The 22,369-nt window shown below is 33.1% G+C and overlaps 1 protein-coding gene across 8 annotated transcripts in view; it reads right to left on the bottom strand.

The window, feature by feature from the left end:
• The window catches only part of ARHGEF7 (Rho guanine nucleotide exchange factor 7), a 329,493-nt gene that overhangs the window by 18,790 nt on the left and 288,334 nt on the right, over positions 1-22,369 (bottom strand). For 7 of the 8 annotated variants that reach the window (XM_074299550.1, XM_074299548.1, XM_074299549.1 and 4 more), the window contains 4 exons: positions 18,425-18,503; positions 18,111-18,250; positions 14,758-14,982; positions 11,664-11,757 (listed from right to left, as the gene is read on the bottom strand). In XM_074299550.1, the coding sequence (XP_074155651.1) occupies positions 11,664-11,757; positions 14,758-14,982; positions 18,111-18,250; positions 18,425-18,503 (538 nt within the window). The remainder of the gene's footprint in view (positions 1-11,663; positions 11,758-14,757; positions 14,983-18,110; positions 18,251-18,424; positions 18,504-22,369) is intronic. The other variant, XM_074299551.1, reaches the window with a different exon arrangement.

Raw genomic sequence — 22,369 nt, 5'->3', positions numbered from 1 at the left:
CCAATAGAAAACAAGTTTCTCAGTAAATAAATATTAATTAAGTGTTCAATATGTGCTATGTACTGGGATAAATAGTCGGGATACAAAGAGTGGCAAAAACCAAAACAAGACAGAATAGAATACCTGCCATCAAGGAATAAACATTCTAATGCAGGAGACAATATGTAAAATAAAATTATGGAAGTATCTATAAGATATATGCTACAAATATAAAATCATCTGAAAGGAAATGGCATAAGCAACTGGAAAGCAACAGAAAGGGTCAGGAAAGGCTTCTTTTCTGGTCTATGAGGTGAATTTTGAAGGAATTTGGGAGTAGAGGTAAGGGGGCAAAACAGTCAAAAATAACTGTCAGTACAAAGGAAATTGAGTGTTATGTTTTAAGAATGCCAAGTAGGCCAGTGACACTATGTGTAGACTGCATGGAAAGGAAATATGAGAGACCACAAAGGAAAGAAAGGAGCAGGTTAGGTGAAGAGTTTTACATGTTAAACCCAGCAGCTTATATTTGATCCTAGAGATAAATGGCAGGAGCCTTGAATTCATGGAGCAGAGACAAATGACAAAATCAGACCCACACTTTAGAAAAGTCATCCTGGCAGGAGAATAAATTAGAGCTGAAATAGGAACACCAGTTAGAAAACTATTTAAGTTGTTCAGGAGAGTTCATTTATGCCTGAACAAGAATTATGGCTTTCTGAATAGAAAGGAGTAGAGATGCTGTGAAAGCAAAACCAGTATTTGACCCTGAATTGATGAGATGAAAGCAAAATGTAAATAAGCTGAGGTTGTGCAGCTAAGTGACTATAGAATTGTGGTACATTCAAACAATGATACTGAAATTCAGAAGATGGAAGGTTTTAGTAGAGGAAGGTAAGTTCTGTTTCAGATATGTTAAATTTGAGATGCTTACAGGACTTAGAGTTTCATCTATTCAAGAGGCACTGACATATGGGAGTGATTATGGCTTAGCTACCTCTTAACTTCATAGTTCTTCAAGCTTATTTATTTCTCATTGGTCTACTCCTTCATGAGACCTCAGCCATGCATAAGAATGTTCACATTTTTAATCTTACCAACACCCACAAATATTCTACTTCTACATTAATGATTTCTGAAATTCCTCTATCTGATCACAATCCATTGTCATTTCACTTCTCCCCCTAGCCTTGCTACCACACCCTTGTCCTTTGTCCACACTATAAAACTCCATCAATCTCTTGACTTCTCAGTGGTTTCCTAGACCATCATGTATGTCCTAGAAACACTGTCCTCTGACAAAAGGAGTTCAACTCTATAATGTTCTCATTTGATGAGTCCCTTGTCCCACTTAGAACATCACCAAACTTGCTCTACCAAAGTTTGGCTTTTGATCATTCCCATCACTTGTTGCCTCTGCTCCTCCAAGCTAATGAATGAAGCTGGAGAAAAATCACAAAATCATGCAGACTAGGTCCACAAAAATTTATGTTACATAATTTCAACTAAGTTCTCACTGCTTCAAGGCAATCCTTTTATACTTCCTTAGTCAAATTGCTATCTCATTTATCATAGCAGTTCTTCCAAGCCTTTTCATCCTTTCTCAAATTTCTCATGATTCTCCCTATGTTCTACTGCAAAAGATCTTATTTCGTCATCAACTGAAAAAAAAAAAAAAGAGGTCATCTGTCAAGTTCTCCCTTTCCTTCCTATCTCATATTACCCAGTTGCTTTCTATTATTATCTCCTCCTCCAACATCATATCACATCAATCAATCAACATTTATTTCATGTCTGTTATATGCCAGGGACTGTGTTAAACATTGATGCTATATGCAAATCACATGAAGAAATGGCCCTTCTTGCTAAAAGCTAAGCCATCTAAATGCACAAGTTATCTCACACAAGCCTATTTTCCCCAGCAGATTACCTCCTCTATAGTCCTCATTCTCTAACTTCTCTTCAATTTCTCTGTCTACTGGCTGCTTCCATATTGCCTATAAACATGTCCAAATCCACTCCCTCAGAAAGCCCTCATATGACCCATTCATTCTTGCCAGATTCATCACCCTCTCACATCCCTTTTGGGGCTAAACTCCTTAAGAAGGTTATCTAGAATAGGTGCTTTCTTTGTAAACATCTCCACTTCTTTTCCTTTCAACTTTCTATAGTCTAGCTTCCAATCCTTTTATTCAATCAAAATTGTTCTCTCCAAAGTTACCAACAATCTTTGAGTTGCCAAATCTAAAAAGTTTTTCTCAATTCTCATCCTTCTTGGCCTCTCTGCAGCCATTGATATATCAATCAGTTTCTTCTCTTTGGAATTCTCTCTAAGTTTTCAGAATGTTATCTTTTCCAGGTTTTCCTACTACCAATGACTGTTCTTTCTCAGTCTTCTTTGTTGGATCCAAATTTTTATCACTCCTGCTATATATGAATATCCCATTGGAATTTGTTTTCTTTAATACCATTTTCCTGAGTGATCTCATCAGTTCCTATGAATTCAACCAGCATTATGTTTAAGATTTTCAAATCTACTTATCCAGCTATAATTTAGTTCCTAAGACCCAGATTCACATCTTCAAATTCCTATTGGAGATACTAAACAGAGTATCCTGTAGGTATTTTAACTTACCAACCCAAACTAAATTCATTATATTTCCCACTCCAAACTTCTCTACCATCAAGAATACCACCATCCTCTCTTCCTTATTCTCCATATTCAATCTGCTGTCAAGGCCTGTCTATCAAACATTTATAACATCTTGTTGTGTGTGTGCACATATAAATATATACATGTATGCACACACATATGTGCATGTATGTGTCTTGTACATATCAGATGCTAATAAATGTTTACTGACTGACTTTCAGTTATGTTCCCTAATCCAGAGAAAGTATAATTGGAAAGATAATAATAAAGATAATATTAGGCTAATGCCCTGAATAGGAAGCCTTATTTATTCAGTGCACTATACATACTATGGCATGGTATGGCAATGGCAGAAACTGGACAGCTTTCCTCAGTCAGCTTAACAATGGAGGTTTATTACTTTGTTCTGAAATACTGTGAAATCTAATAATTTTGGGAATATTAAAATTAAATTTATTAAAATGAAATCGCACAAAAGGCATGGAAGTTCAAAAAAAATTTTTTTTAAATTACATGATGTAGTAGCTCTTCTCTGGGCCAAAAAAAAAAAAAATTGGAAATTGAGGGGATGCCCATCAATTGGGGAATGGCTCAATCAACTGTGGTATGTGTTTGTGATGGCATATTATTGTTCTATATCAAAGGATGAGCAGGATACTCAGAAACAAACAAACAAACTTGAAAAGTCCTTCATGAACTCAAGCAAAGTGAAATGTACCATATATAAAGTAATAACAACATTCTGGTTTGACCAGCTGTAAATGACATCGCTATTTTCAGTAGTACAATCATCTGACTATTCTGAAGAACTTATGATGAAAAATTCTATCCATACCCACAAAGGGAACTGATTGTGGCTGAATATAGATTGAAGCATTCTCTCTCTCTCTTCTTTCTTTTTTTTTTTAATTTTTTATTTTCATTAAGGTTGGAGGATCTTTTTTCCCCCCACAACTTGACTTTTATGGAAATGCTTTGCATAACTTTGCATGTAGTTTCTTAATTGTGATTGGGAATAAGGGAGAGAACTGAGGACTCAAAAATTTTAAAAACAAATTTAAAAAATTATTTTGGATATAACTGGGGAAATATATTAAATAAGTAAAAAAAAAAAAAGAAGAAAAGAAATTGAAGGGAAAAAAATTACATGATGCCACTGCTTTTCATTTGCATGATGACTAATAACAATTATTAGTCATGATCAAAATTCACTGGTAGCCACTTTGTAGAAAAACTAGCAATGAGGGTTATAGCAGGCTATTTTCTAGAAGATCATGTGTTTACCCTCATCCAAAGAAAAGCTTCAATGTATCATTAGGTAAAATCCCTGATGAAAAGTTCATTGGGGACCATAACTGGGTAATTGTGGTTGCTTCAAAAGCATATAGGATAGGCAAAGTATGTGGCAAGGGAAATTTAAATGTCACTTTTAATAAATTAATACACACTAAGGCAGGAAAATACCATTGTACCTGATATGTAGGAATTTCTAAGAAAAGTCAAATTACATGTGTGAAAATATGTTTATGTATATAGTCATCATGTACATGACTCTCCATTTTCAAACTCTGCCTAGGGTACTCTATGATCTTTTCCAATTAAGATATTCCATAATTCTACAGCTCTCAGAATTATTATAAATTAAAGAGTTCATAAGAATGAGAGACAATTGGACGAGATTTCAGACCTTCTTATTTTATAGATGAGGAAATAGGTTAAGTGACTCGTGCAAGGTAGTAAAGAGGAATTTGAACTGAGTCACTGATTTTTCTACTGTTCACTGCCTTGGTCAATGTTAGAAGTGAGAAAGATCTTAAAGTTATATAATCCAATTCTATCGTTTTACAGAAGAGGCTAAACGACTAAGGGCAAATGGTTCTAATGCAGGGGGATCTCCATCTCATTATGCTGCCTCCCCATTACTTCATTCCTAAGATATCACACATCAAATACTATGGCACGATTTGCTATGGCCCGTTGTTATTATATTTAATAAAACATCACCTTATATTACAATTTAAAAGACTTACCTCTTTCACTGAATTACTTAGGAAAACATGTGAAGTGTGATGACAACTTAAAAAGATACATATCTGCATACTAGTTCAACCTCATTAATATCTGAGAGTAATAAGATCTGCATGAGGCAAACTATAATTTCTAGAAAATAAATCATGAGTTAAAGGGCTAATATGAAAAAGGTTTAAAATTTCATTCCTGAAGTAAATTACCAAACAATTTCTCATAGCATGCCACACTTTAGTGAACTGAGAAAATCAAGATCGAATGATACTTAATTTTACAATATATATCCAGAAAATTTTCAAAGCCTAACATTTTTTTAATAGGAAACATATTACTTATCCACAGTGATAATATCCACAAGACTAAATAATGTCACTTGGAAACCTGAAAAGCTTGTTAAATGGCTTGAGAGCATAACAAAGAGAAAGCTAGAAAAAAAGATATAATTCAGAAAACACTTGGATCTCAAATAACTGTATTCAGCAGCATGACAGTTTTATTCAGGTTTCTACATAGTTCTTATAACCTTCCCATTCAATTCCTTGCAAAACCTACTTAACCCAATAGGTGCTTCAAATTTGAGGATAGTTTTACAAATTCAGCTTTAAAAGAAAAATAAAGAGAAAATTGTGAAGTATTTAAGCCATCACTATTTCTTTCTTTACTGTATTGTTATATGGAAACAGTTCATTTTTTATAATAAATTGTGTGCTTAGAAAACTCCAAAGTAGCTATACTTCTCATATTTTCATTTTTTACATTTTATCAAGGCATTTCTTTTTCACTTCATTTTCAAATATATGCTAATTTCTTATTTCCCATTAATAAAGAAAAAAAATGTAGAATCCCACTGTTAAGGTATGAAACATTCCATACCCATGATAGTATGTGTCTCCAATCAAAGAATAGAAATAGAATCTTTACTTCTTTTCCAAGGTCAAGAATGAAGATTTGGTTTACTTTTAGTGTTCTTTACCTTTATAGTATTTATTTTATGTGCTGTTTTTCTGAATTTGTTTACTTTCCTCTGCATCATTTATTCTAAGTTTGATGTTTCTCTGAATAACCTTTGATTCTAAATCACAATTTAGTAAATTTCCTTGCATAATTCAAGTTCTTTTTCAGGATAGTTCAGACTATATTTATTAAAGATTATTATGAAAAGCACTACTTAGTCTCAGAAGTCAGAAGTAGGATCAAGGGAAGGGGCATATTTTGTTTCAATATAAAAAAATAAATTTAATAATTTGAACCCTCCAAAAGCCAAATAGGTTGCCCGAGTAAATAAAATCCTTATCCCATTGTCAAACTTTTTATAAAAACACATGTGGAATGTTTCTTATTTATAATGGCATTGGAATTGATATACTCTGAGGTTCATTTCAAATCTACAAGTGTAAGGTTTTATATTATGTAATAGTAGCATGGGTGATAAGACTAGAAACTTTTCTATTTTATCTGAGACATCTGAAAGCAACCCTACCTTTCAAACTCTAAAGCAACAAAATTATCTGTTCAATTAAGTAACATTCTGTCTATTTAGTTAACTCATCTAACTATACTCCTTCTAGGTAAAGAAAATTAAATTGAAAGGATGACAATGAAATTCTTAGAAATGTTCATTCTGGATCTGCTCTATGTACTCCTAAAAGTAGCCAAATATCAAAGATTGCCTATGTCCTTACTTTGAAATAACCCAACACAATGTGTGTGGCAACAATAAAAATCAATTCCCTATGTAATAGTACCAATTTTTAACCCAAAAGAAGTTGTATAGTATAGTGGGGAAGGAGGGGGAATGGATTGGAATTCAGAAGATAAATTATTATGCCAGAACTGCTAATAAGGTATGTGTTACCTTAGATCTTTAAACAATTCTCATATTCATGTGGTGTTTTACATTCTACAAAATATTTTCCTTACAACAAACTTGTAAGAAAGATAGTCCAAATAGATAAAGACTCAGAGATTAAGAGACTGCACTGCCAAAGGGTACCAAACTACTATTACGAATTCAAACTTTTTTGGTTTTTTACACAATGCTCTTTTTAATGTACAATGTACCTATATAGCACAAGAACATGAATAATAGAACATGTTATAATAATTGTGTGTGTGAATGTCAAATGTAAAATAAATAATAGAGAAATGGCACAGTTAAAAATGGTAGTCTTATTTCCAAAAAATCAAAGTTTAAAATGTTACATGATACCTGGAAGCAGACTTTTTATTATCACATTTAGCACGAGTTTATCATACCAGTTATTACCTTAAGTCCAAAGTAGATTGAGAGATGAATGTAAGATAAGAGACAAAGAAGATATCTTTTTATAAACTAAAGTTCTTGAACATATTTTTAAATGTATGTGAACTTTGTGATTAACAAAATACAAACTTATTTAAAATCAGCATTAAATTCATAACAGCTTTTGCCACCCTATATATTTTATTTTTAAAAATTATTTTATTTAAAAAAAAACAGAAGAAAAAAACAGAAAAGGAATACAAAACAAAACAAAACATTATTATGTGGCCAGGAGAATATCAGGGAGGATTTAAAAGTATATAATAAAATATCAGTTCAATAAAGTATAGCTAGATAGATAAAGATATAAGTAGAAGAAAATATATTTATCAATATCCGTCTTTATTTCCTTGTAAATTGTTTTTTTGTTTTCTGCTACACTTTCTAATTTTTTTTTACTTTATTCTTTTTTTTCCCTTTTTCATCCCACTACCTCCAAGTAGGCTATAATTAAAAAAAGATACATTTATGCATACATATATATAATACAAACACACACACACACACACACACACACACACACTTTTCCTATCCCTGATGACTCTGTGCTCCTTAACTTGGCTTGCCATTGCTTAACCTCCCCCACCCATTGATCCTGCTCTGGTCTTCTTCTCTCACCAGCTGCTTCTGGCTTCCCCCTCTCTGTCTTCTATCTTATTTCTTTATAGATTTTGGACGGTGCTATACCCTTTACAGTATATAATGTCTATTTAACTCATTCCTGTTGTGAACAGGTTTTCAGACCTATGAGCTGTCCTACCTCCTCTAATGCCTCTATTCTTCCTCTGCACCTCATTTGTTTATCTAATTACTATTTTTACCTTAACTCTGCCCCAATCTTTCTTTTGAGCTACCCTATTGTTGATGTCAATTTTAAACATATGGTATACATTTCCCATGTAAAAATACAACAAAACAAAAACATTTGTCTAAATTGAGTTTGTTGAAATTCATCTTTGGTATTGGCTCTTACATGTTACCTTTTTTTTTAAGTTCAGGTTTGGTTGATAGAAAGTCCTGAAAATCTGCTAAGTTCATTGAATGTCCTTTTTTTTTTTTTTTTTTTTTCACTTTCAATATTATAGATAATATTGTTAATTATGAAATTTTTGGCCACAGGCCTAGTTCTTTTGATTATCCGTTAGATTTTGTGGCTACTGTTAAGTCCTGTACAATTCTAATTGTAGCAACAGCTTGTTTGAATTGTTGTGGTGGTGTTTCTTTTGCAAAATGTTTGACCTGGAGGGTGCGGGTTTCAAAATTTGGCAATGACATTTCTATATGTTTTCTACAAAGGATCTTGTTTCTACTTTCTCTTTTCCTCTCATCTTCTATCATTCCAGGACAATTTTCTTGGACCATTTCTTGCATTATTGTCTCAAGGTTCTTTTTTTGGTCCAACTTTCAGGCATTCTAATTATTCTTATGTTTTCTCTTTTTGATCCGTTCTCCAAATCTGTGTTTTTCTAATGTTTCATATTTTGTTCTATTTTTTCATTCTTTAGAATCTGTTTTATTATTTCTTGATCTCTTTTGGCTTCACTGGTTTCCCCTTGCCCAAATCAAATTTTCAAAGACTTATTTTCATCTCTGAGACTCTATCTCCTTTTCTAGTTGGTTAACTTAATTTTTAAATTCTTTTTTGAATTCTCCTATAAATTTTCTCTGGATTATGAATCATTTAATGTTATTATTTGGGATAGATTTTTGTTTTTTTAATTTTAGTCTCCTCCTCTGAAGATGAACATTATCTTCCCTGTTCCCATAGTAAGTTTCTATGGCTGGGTTCTTTTTTCTTTGCCAATTCATTTTTTATTTAAAAAGAGGTATTAGTGTAGGCACTTCTAAATAATGGGATGGGGAAATGATGACTCTAGCTTCATTGAGCTCTCCCCTCTGACCTGGAATTCCAAACCAAGAGCTCCACCCTCCAGTAAATGCTCACAGCCATCAGTGTTCCTGCCTCACTGCTTCTGCATTCATTCGGTGCTGGTTCCTTCTCAGGTGGGACCACATCTCTGAAGCACAGCTGGGTCTGGCATTCCTGATCAAGTGAGATTCCCTCAGTTTGCCTGGACACCGACCCAACTCCACACTTGTCCAGGAAGTGAAAGTTTCTGTGGTTTCTGCTGAGACTCTAGCCCAACCTAGCTAGCTCTTGGGCTCCCCACTTGAAGTTTCTGTAGAGCTAGCCTTCACAGGTTTTGTACTTCACACAGCTTAATCCTCTACCTAGGGTCTTTCTTCAGATGTTTTTAGGTAGAATCTGGAAGACCCCTGTTCTGCCCAAATCATCTTTTCACCTATCTTACCCGTGAGGTGCAAATTTGTTCAATTTGTGGGAGCAATCTGGAGAGCTTAAAATTTACTAACCTACTCTGCTATCTTCCCAGAATCCTCCCCTCCATATACATATATTTCCATCAATGCACACTTAAACATGTGTGAGTTCATGAAAATCTTAACATAAAAAAAAGATCTTCCAACAAAAGATAAAGTTAGGAATCCCTAGTGTAGTACAAAATTATTTTTAGTGATCTAAAACCAAACCAAAACCTAAACCTAAAAAATGCTTAATCATTTGGGACTTTTTTGAGAAGAAATATTACTCAATAAATTAAGAGGGCTTTAAACTAATTTTTTAAAGAAAAAAATTCATCCAGATTCAGCTGCTAAGCCAAACACTTCAAAATGTAATAGGTTCAACCAAGAAAGAAAAACAGGAATGCAGAGGAGACAAATACAAGAAAAGAAGTAGAAATGATACATTACCTGGCTCTAATCACTTGATAAGTTAGCATGCATCTGAGAATAAAACTTGTGATTCTAGTTGCCCACACTATTTGCTTATTAAACTTTGCACAGAGTATGTTACATTCTGCTTTGTTAATTTTTTTTTAAGCAAAGGAACAAATAAAGGTTTTTGAGAAAAATAAACTATAGGCTAGATGTTCATATCAATGACAGAGTTTGCTTAAAGGCATTACCTGAAGATGTTACCATGTGCAAGTAAATATGATCTTCTAGAAACTAAAGTTTCTTAAAAGAGAAGTGACATATGATTTTAGAATACAGAAATAGAAGAAAGAATGAATGAGAAAATGAAAGGTTACTCAAAAGAAACCAAATAGAAAGAAATTGAATGAAGGCAGTATTCTATCATTAAAAAAAAAAAAAAAAAAATTCACCTAGGAAAAAGTCCACAAATTTCTTGTTGGGAAAATTCTAGAATAAGGATCAGGAGAAACAAAAGTGATAAAATGATAGGGCAAACTATAAGCCCACAAAACAAGTGGAAGAATTAAATAATGAGCCATTGAGACCAAAATCACAAAGCTATCATGGAGGCAAGATATAGTTTGATGAAGATCATCAATATTGGGACAGATTCTAAAAATTTCTCACTGCTTATGGCAGGAAAGTTCAGGACTACTAGCTTTCACTGTTATTAATTTCATCTTCCAAACTTATAAAATCTGGGGAATATGCCTTTCTTAATGAAGCCTAAGATTTTGATATCTTTCTTAGTTATCATATCACACTTCTGACTTGAACTAAACTTGTAGTCCATTACAACCCCAAATCTTTTTCAGATGAATTGTATTTGGACAAAGTATCTTGATCTTGTATTTGGTAAATCATTGTTTATTTTATTGGACTTGTAATTATACCAGTATAGGGAGCTCTTAAAGGAAAAAAATCCTTTCGCCAATGCATATCAGCACCTATTCTGCAATTTAGAGAGTTGTCTTGGTCACTGAGAAGTTACTTGTTTCTTCCTGACTTTTACATTTATATCTATTAAATTAAATCTAATCAGATCTTACATAATGTTCTCAACATATATGGGTATATGGACAAGAATTACACTGGACGAGGTGGTTTAATAAAGGGATCAAGATTTGTACTATTTGAGGGTATTAGCTGCATCAGTAAAATCACAGATTTTCTGAAGTATTGGGGAAAAATTGACAGTGGTTATAAAATTTACATTTTAAAAAATTCCTTCAAAATACAGTTCACATGCAACAGATTCTTGAAACTCATTTACAACTAGCAGTGATCTCCTTTTTGAGTATCTAATTTTTTTTTTTTTATGCTGTTATTAAACTTATCCCTAAGTTTCTATCTCTGGTAACTAGAACAGAAATTTTAATAGGTATTTCACAAATTTGTTGAATTTAATTGTTTCTTGTATGATCTTTAAATGAAACACCATTTACTATGGTCAAAGTTCTCAGGCTTAAGCAGCTGTGTGGGCTCCATAACCCTCATTCCAATCTAAGATTTAATTTATGTTAGACTACAACTTCCAAAGAAGGCAGAGGTAGCTAACACCTACTGTTGTTTTGAGATACCTTAGAGAAGGAATCCCAGAAACAGACCACTTCATTTATCAAAGGAGTCTAAACTAACCTGACATTTAAGCAATTTTCTTCTACCTATGATAAATATCTTTTGCTGCTGCTTTGGAGAAAAAATGAAGTTAGTCTGTTTCAATCATTGTAACCAGTTTAAGCAATATTCATATTTCTCCAGGTATTAAAGATTTATAAAATTTTGCTTGCTTTCTGAACATCCCAGGACAAAAATACTGACACATGAAACTCCTGATTTCTATTTGACATTTTGAAAAATAATCTTACTTCACCTTTTTGACCTATTAATGAGGTATCTATACCCTCATTTAGTTTTACTTACTTTTCCTCAATGCAAATTCCTCATCAGATGGTTTCCGTTCTGGTTTGCGCTTGGGTAGCAGTTTTTTCATGGTCTTAGGGCTCTTACTGAGATCCTAGAGAAAAAAATGTTAAGAAACCCGTTTTGCTCAAAATCCTCAAAACATGAAACTTTTGATTGGTATATCAGTTGAGGTTGTTATTAAATGTGAAATCTTATGACATTATAGCCACTGTTATGAGCTTTATCTTTTTTTTTTCTTTCTTTATTTTTTTAATTTGCCAGCTGCTAGACATTAATTTAGAATTAATAAGCCACTTTCAGTTTTAGCCAAATTGACTGCTATTTCTCCATTGGCTCTAGGAAAAGCAGACATTTGTTATGTTACTTGGATATCTCATTAATATTACAATAATATTCAGCAAAGCTGCTGCAAGCGTGCAGGCAGGCTGGCAGAGGTTGAAAAGGAAGGAAAAATGGTAGATGGCACAATAAGGACACACATACATATGTACATACATACATACATACCCACATACATACCCACTCACATTCTCACATATACCTATGTAGAGGGAACTATTAAAATTGGAGGAGTAAACCCATCTGAGATATCTATCCAAAAATGGGTAGGAGTTCAGGGCAGTGATTTTGGGAGGAACGTCAGTTGACACAATGATAATGATTTACTGAAGAAAGCATTTTAAACCACAAAAAAAGGACAGGGGAATAGGAGGGCAGTTAATCTGTTTTTAAAGGAAAGACCTATAGCAAAGGAATATAGCAAGAGATACAGCATGGGCTGCTCTACGCATAGACATGCTAATTTCAGTCAAAGAAATGCACCAGTACACCCCTTACCTTCAGAATACAAGACATCCTCTAAAAAAAGTGCACAAGAAAGTGAAAAAGTGAATGAGCAGGACAAAGACCAACGAGGGATGAAGTTTCAAACATCAGAGCTTTTATCAAACACTGGTTTTGTGTTTGTATATATATTTCTAAGTCAAGTGCCACATATTTAAATTATAAATGGTGTATTAATCCAAAAAATTAGAACTTGAAACTAAAGATTTAGAGATATATTATGGGGAAGCCAGATAAAAAGGGTTTTTATAAACGAAATCCCATTTTCTGTTTTGTTTTTTTTGTTTGTTTTTTTTTGTGGCCATCATTAGGCTTACCAAAAAAAAAAAAAAAAAAAAAAAAAAAAATTAAACCTAAAACTTGTAAAGAACATAGTATTGGTAAGAGGGAGTTTCCTTATGGGGCAATTTATATCCTAACAAAATCACAGATCTAGTCCCTGTCCCTATACAAAATCAGATTAAGGTTTGAAAACCTACAAATTATTATTCCTGTACCCATGTGTTTCTGTACCACGCTAGTTCAACTCTAGCTGGGTAAGTAAATCAATGTCCTGTTTTGGAAATTCACTCTTCCAAATGAAGCCCAAATGTTGCCAAAGCTATTGCAAACATAGGAACAAATATGTTTTCCAGCAAGTGGCTTGAAGCTCTCAGAAACAGCCGAAGCCTCTGGGGTAATATTCCTAAAGAATGTATAAAACTCTGCTCTCCAAACTAGAGGCAACAAACAACAATTACAAATATGTAATAATACTACAAATCTCCAAATCTAAAATCCATTTTTCAATCTTTTAAAAAATCTTTTGCAAAGGCTTCTCATATCTTTCTCATTTACTTGAAGGTATAAATACTCCTAAATAATAAAAACATCTATATCCCAAGTTTTCAGTTCTATAGGTAAAACCTCTCAGATTATTTTAACTCCATCTTCCTTTCAGACTACAGAGTCTAAATAAATAGTTTATTTTAAAAAATGAAGAAAAACAACAATCTTCATTACACTGGTCAAGCATAAAAAATTACTAGATTTAGACTCTTGGCTATCTACAAAAGTAGGTAAAGGGAACTTTTAAGACAGCTTTTACCAAGCAAAAACCAAAGAAATGTTAATAATGATTATTTCTTGTGCCACACTTTTCTTCTGCAAGTACTTAGAAATAATCAGTGCTTGATTGCAAGTACGAGCCTAATATATAGAATGTCTAATGTGCCTCGTTCTGCAAATCTGGCTATTAATTTTACATCATGACTTCATGACTGGAAGAAATGTTTCAACGCACTCATTATTTCCCATATCAGCATTTGCTTTTGCAGATACAAATATCTTTGTTATAAGCATTTAGGTTCTGTTCATTTGGCAACACAATTTTAGAAAAATATTTCATTTCTTCATCACAGTAGAACTTTAGGGCACATGAAAAAATTAATGTAATTTTACTTATTTTGTAGACAAATACTGAGTTTCACTTTGCTAAGCATTGTATAAGATATCCAAAGCAGCAGAAGTAGGAAAGAAGTAAATGAGGCTTGAGTGAGGCAATGAGTTTTCTTGCAGGTGAAACAGAAGAGGTCTGACTTAAAGAATTTCTTTTTGCATTATTTTCAAACTTTACTCTTCAAATTATATAGCTTCTTCTTATGACCAATCAAAGGAAATGATATCTTATATGAGGACTACAAAGTTACTGAAATGTTATAAAGGGCAATAGCATGACATGCAAAAATGAAATGATTCCCACCACCAATTAAAAGTTAAAAATAATTTCAGGCTCTGAAACAGTCACACAGGAAGCCCACATGAAAATATTTTCCAAATGCCTTACTATGTAAGCTAGAAAAGATTAAAGAATGCTATAGAAACAACACATGCCAATGATGCCTTCTTTTGTATAAAAATGATGCTTTCTCAAAACAAGGCTTTTGGTAGGATCCAACTTAAGAGGATCCTACATAAGGACAGGATCCTTTTCAACCAAACTGAATGACCAAGGCACTGGAAGAATTAAGTGGAAAGAAGATATAAAAGTATAAGGACAGAAAATATCTTCCTTATAGATCTGAATAAGCCAGCCTGCATAAAAAAGGAAATCATAAATTCTGAACTGCCAATATTCCAGATTTAGCCAATATGAAAACTGGGGAGTAAGCATGCCATAGTTAATTTAACCCCCAAATTTGAAGTTCAGTTTTCTAGCATGATCCTGTTGTTTTGACATTAACTGTTTTGAGTGGCAGCAGGACCTCACCTCTTTGTAACAGAGAGCAGCTGAAGGCCGTAGAGGAGGTGCAGGTCTCAGGCAGCTCAGGCTCCAAGGTTTGGGAGTTTTAGGAGGCTCCAGAGGTCCCCAATTAATTGTGGTATGTGGAGTCCCATGATGTGAAGGGTGTGGGAGCGTGTGGTATGCAGGAGTCAGTGGCACTGGTTTGCTGTCTGAATGTTTGCTGGATGGTGTGATTGGATGGGAAGGAAGCTGCCAAGTGTACAAAAGTTTAAGAAAAGAGAAGAAACAACTTATAAGACTATTTAGCACTTAAAGGTAAAGATTTTAATAAAAAAAAGTTGAATTAAAACTTAAAACTAACCATGTAAATAATTCAAGAATTAATTTGTTTTATTAATAATTAAGAGAGCTGGAATTTTAAAAATTGATTTCAAGGTTCTTGAGGACAGCCACTATCCTGGTTTTAATCTTTGTACATAAATTACTTTTGTATATCAAGTATATAATGTGTACTTTCATTATATTAATCAAGTAAAAAATTATTTGAATTTGGTGTTAAAAAACTCTACAGCTACCAGAGGCAGTCAGATTCACTACCTTAATCCTAGCTCAAAGAACTAAATCCCCAGGTTCTGCTATAGAGTTTAAAGGACTCTATACTTTGTGTAAGATCACACTTTTATCAACATAGCTTATAAATTACAGTATGTTAGAGCTGGAGGGAATTGTAAAGATAATTTAGTTCTATCCCTCCTTTTTATAGTTCAGAAAACTGAAATCCAATGAAGTTAAGGAACTTACACAAAAATCTGTGACAAGTCCAAGGCAGTCCTTTGTAGAGGACAATGACCACCACAAAGAGGCTATCATCATTTTTTTCTTTTTGATAAAAATTACATTTTCTGGAAGATTTTCATTTTCATTATTACAAAAAGTAAGATAAAAATATTACAATAAGTTGAACTCAGAACTACCTACATGTGCTAAATACAATGAGTGTGCAAATTCAATCCTTTTTAAAGTTAGATATCAATCACTTGACTGATGACATTTACACCACTCTCTGTATTAGTTCTTGGAAATATAAGCTTTATTCAAACTGTTATGTGAAGCCTATTTCCTAATTGATACAGTGTTGAAAAGGAGGAAATACATTCCTGAATGACTAACAAAGGGAAATAGTTAAGCTAATATTTAAATGTGAACATGAAATATTTTAAAATAGCCAATGAGAACAAGACTTACTTCAACAAAACAAATGTTCTGATTGGCCACAAAAAGCCATGAATGCAACAGCAAATCAAAAAGTCTAGATATGAAGAGATTCCTCCTTTCTTCTCCAAGCATTAAGAAATTCAGTGGTAATTAAAACTACTATTTTACTTTTTTACTTGAAGTAAAACTGTAATCATCACATAGTCTCTAAAGTCATTTAAAAACATTAATGCATAATAACTATAACAATTACTAATATAAATTTAAGTGAGCAGTTGGGAAACAAAGAAATTCACTAAAGCTTTTGAAGCATGGGGGGGAGGGGAAATAGCAGTTTTCAACCTGAATAGATCACCTAAGAGAGGTGAAGTTTACAGTATAGAGAGCATCAATAAAATCATTCTATGAGAACAGAGAGTAAAGAATATGAAAGTCAAAAGCTCTACAATGTTTATAGTAATGCAAAAGTTCTAAGTTGTTTATTGCTGCCTTTGCTCAAGCTAGTCTCTCAGCCTGGCCTGGCCTTCCATGTCATCTCTGTAGTTGAGATCCTACACATTACTCTGAGAGGTGGCCCATATAGTATATCTTCAATTAAAAGCTTTCCTAATATTTCCATTCAAAAATAAGAGGTCCTTCCTCTACACATGCACATATGCAGGACTTGATTTTATGCATCTCTTATAAACATATCCTGTTCTAATCAATATTATAGAGATTTGTATACAAATTCTCTCTCTTATTGCTCTGTAATATCATGAGGGCTATGTTAGTCATCTTTTTATGCCCCATAGTGGCTGGAACCACTTAATATATATCTAATGGTTGATCTGCCATTGAATGAAAAAAAGGGAAGGAAGAACCATTTGATGCCAAGGTCTAGGTTGAAATGCAATTTCGCTTGCTATAACTGTTTTTCAGGTTTACTAGCAGGCCATTATTGAAGACTGTGAGTTAGAAGGAGCCTTTATTTTCAGTGTTTTAAAATATCCCAACCCTAAAACAAGAAATTCTATTTCAAAGAATAATGGGAGATCTCTTTAGTATGTTTTAAAAGATGGAGCAGTTAGGATGGCAGAGCCATTCAAGTCAAATGTTAGCTACAGCAAATGAGCAGTAACTTATCCTCGAAATTTCTGACAGAAATAAGAAGCATAATAATGAGCTGGCATAATGAAATTGCTATCAGTTGTTATGTTGTAATGTCTTTCTTTGGCAACCAGTTCAAATTCAGAGTAAAGGGAAGAAAGAAAGATTGACATGACAAAGTCCTAATATGACATTGTAATAAAGTCTACACATTTTAAATGACTTCAAAAAAGATCACAGTTCATTTCAAATCAACATTAAAAATGGAGATAATAATAGCACCTACTTCAAAAGGATCAGGGTAAGGATAAAATGAGTTCATTTTTGTAAAAAAATGTTAAACCTTAATGTGTTATATAAGTGTCAGCTCTAATTTCAAAAAGATTTCCTCATTCTTGTAAGATTGTAGATGAAAAATGTTCTATCCTAAAATATAAATATGAAATAAAATTTAAATGAGGAAAAAATGAAAATCCTGAAACTTTGTTTACCTAAAATGACATACGATTATAACAACCTGAGGTTAGTAAATTTGTTTTTTTTAAATGAGAGCAACCAAAAAAGTAGTCTCATGCACAGAAGAATAAAAATACATTTAGATTAAATGAATCATCTGACTTTTCTCCCAATTACAAAGATATCTCCATTAAAAAAAAAAAAAAGCATTATGAAATATATTTAGACAAGCACTTCCAAGACTGATCTTTTGACTTGGTGGCTTTTAAAAACAGCTCATGATAGTTATATTTGTTGTTGTTGTTGTTGTTTTAAAGAGGTAGACATCTTTCTAAGAAATTCTGTTTCCTAACCAAGCTTTACTGTACCATACATCTGTGCCCATGAATACATCATGTGACTGTCTCACAAGACTGATGAATGGTTCAGACTGTCAAAACAGTGTGAAGCAAATCTGTGCAGAGAAACAAATATTTTAAGTTAAGTTAAAGTTAAGCTTTCTGATTCCTATTTATGGAAACATAGATACTACAATGCTGAATACTGTATTATCACTCAATCAAAAGCCTAAGCTTTTTTGAAATGGGGAAAATGCACACTTCAGAATGAGTCCTTACAGTATGAGATGGCACAGAATGAGGCTTAATAGTGGGATTTCCAATAGTTGTGACTTTAGTTTGCTTCTGCAGATGATCCACCCATTCATGAAGATCCTGTTGATTGTTGCATGATACTAATATCCTCTCAATCATACTTCCTGGAATCAGAGAGAAAACAAAGAGTTTGAACAGGAAAAGTAAATCTTAGACACAGATACTTTTTACACTAGTTAACTTTTAATTTCTAAAAATAACATAAGTAAATTAAATGATATTAAGATTTCCTTACCCAGATGAAAACTGGTATTCATAAAATATTTTTTTTACATCACCTGCTATTTCAAATGAATTTTTATGGTTTTCACTGTCTTCCAGCTTCGTGATTGTCGTTCCTGTCATTGGTAGCTTTCCCTAGAAAAGATATTCATCAAAGGAATTAGTACTTTTACAGCACAGAAAGTTCTACTTCATTGGTTCACTCTTGGTCAGTCCTATGATTTCATATGCTCTTCTATATACAGGCCTCTTAGTTGGAAGTTCCTCCCACTGATGTAAGCAAGCAACACATCTATCAGAATCTCAAACAACTTAGAGAGCTGCCTGAGGCATGGAGAAGTTATGTGACATATTTGTAGTTGCACAGTTAGTATGTTTCAGAACAAGATTTCAACAGAGGTCTTACTGATTATAGAGCCTGGTATGTAGGCACTATGGCACTAACAGATATTGTTTTATGAATAAATATGAGTATGTTAAGAGATATCATAGTAATACCCCACTGTTGATTGAGATAAGATTTTTTTCCTTATACTGTATGCATGTACATACCCACATAAAATCTGTTTTCAAAAAGAATAGCATAATTGTATAATCTAGTGTTCTCACAGATGTACAAAGAGTTTTGCCACACCATGATCAAGCAGAATAAAAATAAGTCTATTTTAAAGACTGAAAATACAGAAGGAAAAAAAAATTATACAGGATTAGAAAAACAAGAGCATGAGACAGGTTTTTCATGTGTTCTGTGAAAAGGAAGATTCAAAGTTTTTATCTTACAGACTATCTGCCATAAATAAATCCAGAAGATATTCTGAAGGCAATCATAAATGAAAGCTGAACTGTAAGTCCAAGAATGGGAGACAGTAATGATTATGTGCATAAGAACATAGATCTTGGACTTTGATGTAAACTGAAGATAAGTGAAAAACATAGTAACTCCAATCAAAAAGAAAATAAGAATATGAGCTGAATACAGCACAAGGCCCAAAGGAGCTTCTGAAAAACAATGGAAAAATGACAAGAGTACTAAATAGTAAGGAAATAAAAGGTATTGGATACAGAGATGATTTTTTAAAAAAATATTTAGCAGTGAAGGGAGACTAGCAATTCGATGAGTCAGAAAGGTTGGGAGGGAAGTTTTCTGTTTTGTTTTGTTCTGGGGTATTTTTTTTGGGGGGGGGGTTGGTTGGTTAGTTTGGGAGACCTGAAAATCAAGTATAAGAAAATGGCAAGGTATACCAATCAGACTCCCAAGAAACTATTTTAATGACCTAGAAAAAATAACAACAAAGTTCATATGGAAAAATAAAAGGTCGAGAATTGCAAGGGAACTAATGAAAAAAAAGTCAGAGGAAGGTGGTCTAAGTGTACCTGATCTAAAGCTATATTATATAGCAGCAGTCACCAAAACCATTTGGTATTGGCTAAGAAATAGACCGGTAGATCAGTGGAACAGATTAGATACAAAGGACAAAAAAGGGTACATCTATAGCAATCTAATCTTTGACAAACCCAAAGATACCAACATTAGGGATAAAAATTCATTATTTGGAAAAAACTGTTGGGAAAGCTGGAAATTAGTATGGCAGAAATTAGATATGGATCCACACATAACACCATATATACCAAGATAAGATCAAAATGGGTCCATGACTTAGGCATAAAGAATGAGATAATAAATAGATTAGAGGAACAGAGGAGAGTCTACCTCTCAGACCTGTGGAGGAGGAAGGAATTTATGACTAGAGAAGAACTAGAGATCATTATTGATCACAAATAGAAGATTTTGATTACATCAAACTAAAAAGTTTCTGTACAAACAATACTAATGCAAACAAGATTAGAAGGGAAGTAACAAATTGGGAAAATATTTTTAAAGTTAAAGGTTCTGACAAAGGTCTCATTTCCAAAATATATAGAGAACTGACCCTAATTTATAAGAAATCAAACCATTCTCCAATTGATAAATGGTCAAAGGATATGAACAGACAATTCTCAGATGATGAAATTGAAACTATATCCACTCATATGAAAGAGTGTTCCAAATCACTACTAATTAGAGAAATGCAAATTAAGACAACTCTGAGATACCACTATACACCTGTCAGATTGGCTAAGATGACAGGAACAAATAATGATGAATGTTGGAGGGGATGTGGGAAAACTGGGACACTGATACATTGTTGGTGGAGTTGTGAAAGAATCCAGCCATTCTGGAGAGCAATTTGGAACTATGCCCAAAATGTTATCAAACTGTGCAAACCCTTTGATCCAGCAGTGCTACTACTGGGCTTATATCCCAAAGAAATACTAAAGAAGGGAAAGGGACCTGTATGTGCCAAAATGTTTGTGGCAGCTCTTTTTGTTGTAGCTAGAAACTGGAAGTTGAATGGATGCCCATCAATTGGAGAATGGATGGGTAAATTATGGTATATGAAGATTATGGAATACTATTGCTCTGTAAGAAATGACCAGCAGGAGGAATACAGAGAGGCTTGGAGAGACTTACATCAACTGATGCTGAGTGAAATGAATAGAACCAGAAGATCGCTGTACACTTCAATGCTGTATGAAGATATATTCTGATGGAAGTGGATATCTTCAACCTAAAGAAGATCCAACCCACTTCCAGTTGATCAATGATGGACAGAAATAACTACACCCAGAGAAGGAACACTGGGAAGTGAATGTAAATTGTTAGCACAAATGTCTATCTACCCAAGTTACTTATACCTTCAGAAACTAATACTTAATGTGCAACAAGAAAATGGTATTTACACACATATATTGTATCTAGGTTTTATTGTAACACATGTAAAATGTATGGGATTGCCTGTCATCGGGAGGAGGGAATGGAGGGAGGGGGGGATAATTTGGAAAAATGAATACAAGGGACAATATTATAAAAAAAAATTACTCATGCATATATACTGTGAAAAAAAATTAATAATTAAAAAAAAAAAAAAAGAAAATGGCAAGGAACGATTTTAAATGTATATGGAAAAGAAAGTTGCAGGAATAGGGTCCCAGGGGAAATAGAGAGAAAGAAGGGGAAAGCATAAAAAGAATTTCAAAACAAAATGGACTAGGTAATTTCAATGATCCCTTCAATTTTGCAAAAGAATACTGGTAATAATGAGAACCAGGGAACGAACCAAAGAAACATGAAAAAAATAAGGAAGTTTTGGAAAACATAAAGTAAAAACCGGTATTACTTAAGAAGACAGGAAAGTGGATGGTTAGGGCATGAATTAATTTTTTTAAAAGAAGAGTAATGGCTACGAGTATTTCTGTGGTTAAAAAATACTGAAGTACACTTGTTTAGCTCTATATGAAAAAAATGTACAAATTCAAGACAGAATCAAAAACAAGGATTAAATGACTCATAAAAAGGAAGAAAGATAGTTAGCTAGTTCAATTGTACAAGCAAAATGGTAATTGTTTCCAAAGCATCCCTGACAGTCACCTTGCCTCTGTTTTAAAATCCTCAGTGATAAGGAACATATTTCCTCATGGAGTAACCATTCTATGGGTAGACAACTTTAACTGAAAGAAAGTTCTACAGGTCATAGAGCCTATGTAAGATCACAGAGAATGTTTGAAACTTTCTCTCTCTCTCTCTATGTATGTGTATGTATACACACACACACACATATTTTACATTTTTGTATGTTCTAAGTTGTTCTCAGGCCTTCTCCCTTATTTTTATATGAATAATGAAAATGGGTAGTAGACATAACTACACTATTAAGAAGCCTGTGAAGAAAACATCCTAAATTATAGTAGGAAAAGAGTCAAGAATATCTCATTAATCTGAGACTGACAGAAATAGTGGCAATATATTGGAACAACACAAAACTTCAATTGGATTATACTTGTAACTTTGATAGTTCAATAAAAAAATAATCTGAAAATTGTGATCTTCTGCTCTCTATAAGGTCTTTTATTTACACTATTTTTCTGACTTTGAAAGGCTTTCAAACTCTTCTTTATTTATC

Source organism: Sminthopsis crassicaudata, chromosome 3, assembly GCF_048593235.1.
Source record: "Sminthopsis crassicaudata isolate SCR6 chromosome 3, ASM4859323v1, whole genome shotgun sequence".
NCBI classification, from domain to species: Eukaryota; Metazoa; Chordata; class Mammalia; order Dasyuromorphia; family Dasyuridae; genus Sminthopsis; species Sminthopsis crassicaudata.
This window is presented reverse-complemented; position numbering and strand designations above follow the sequence as displayed.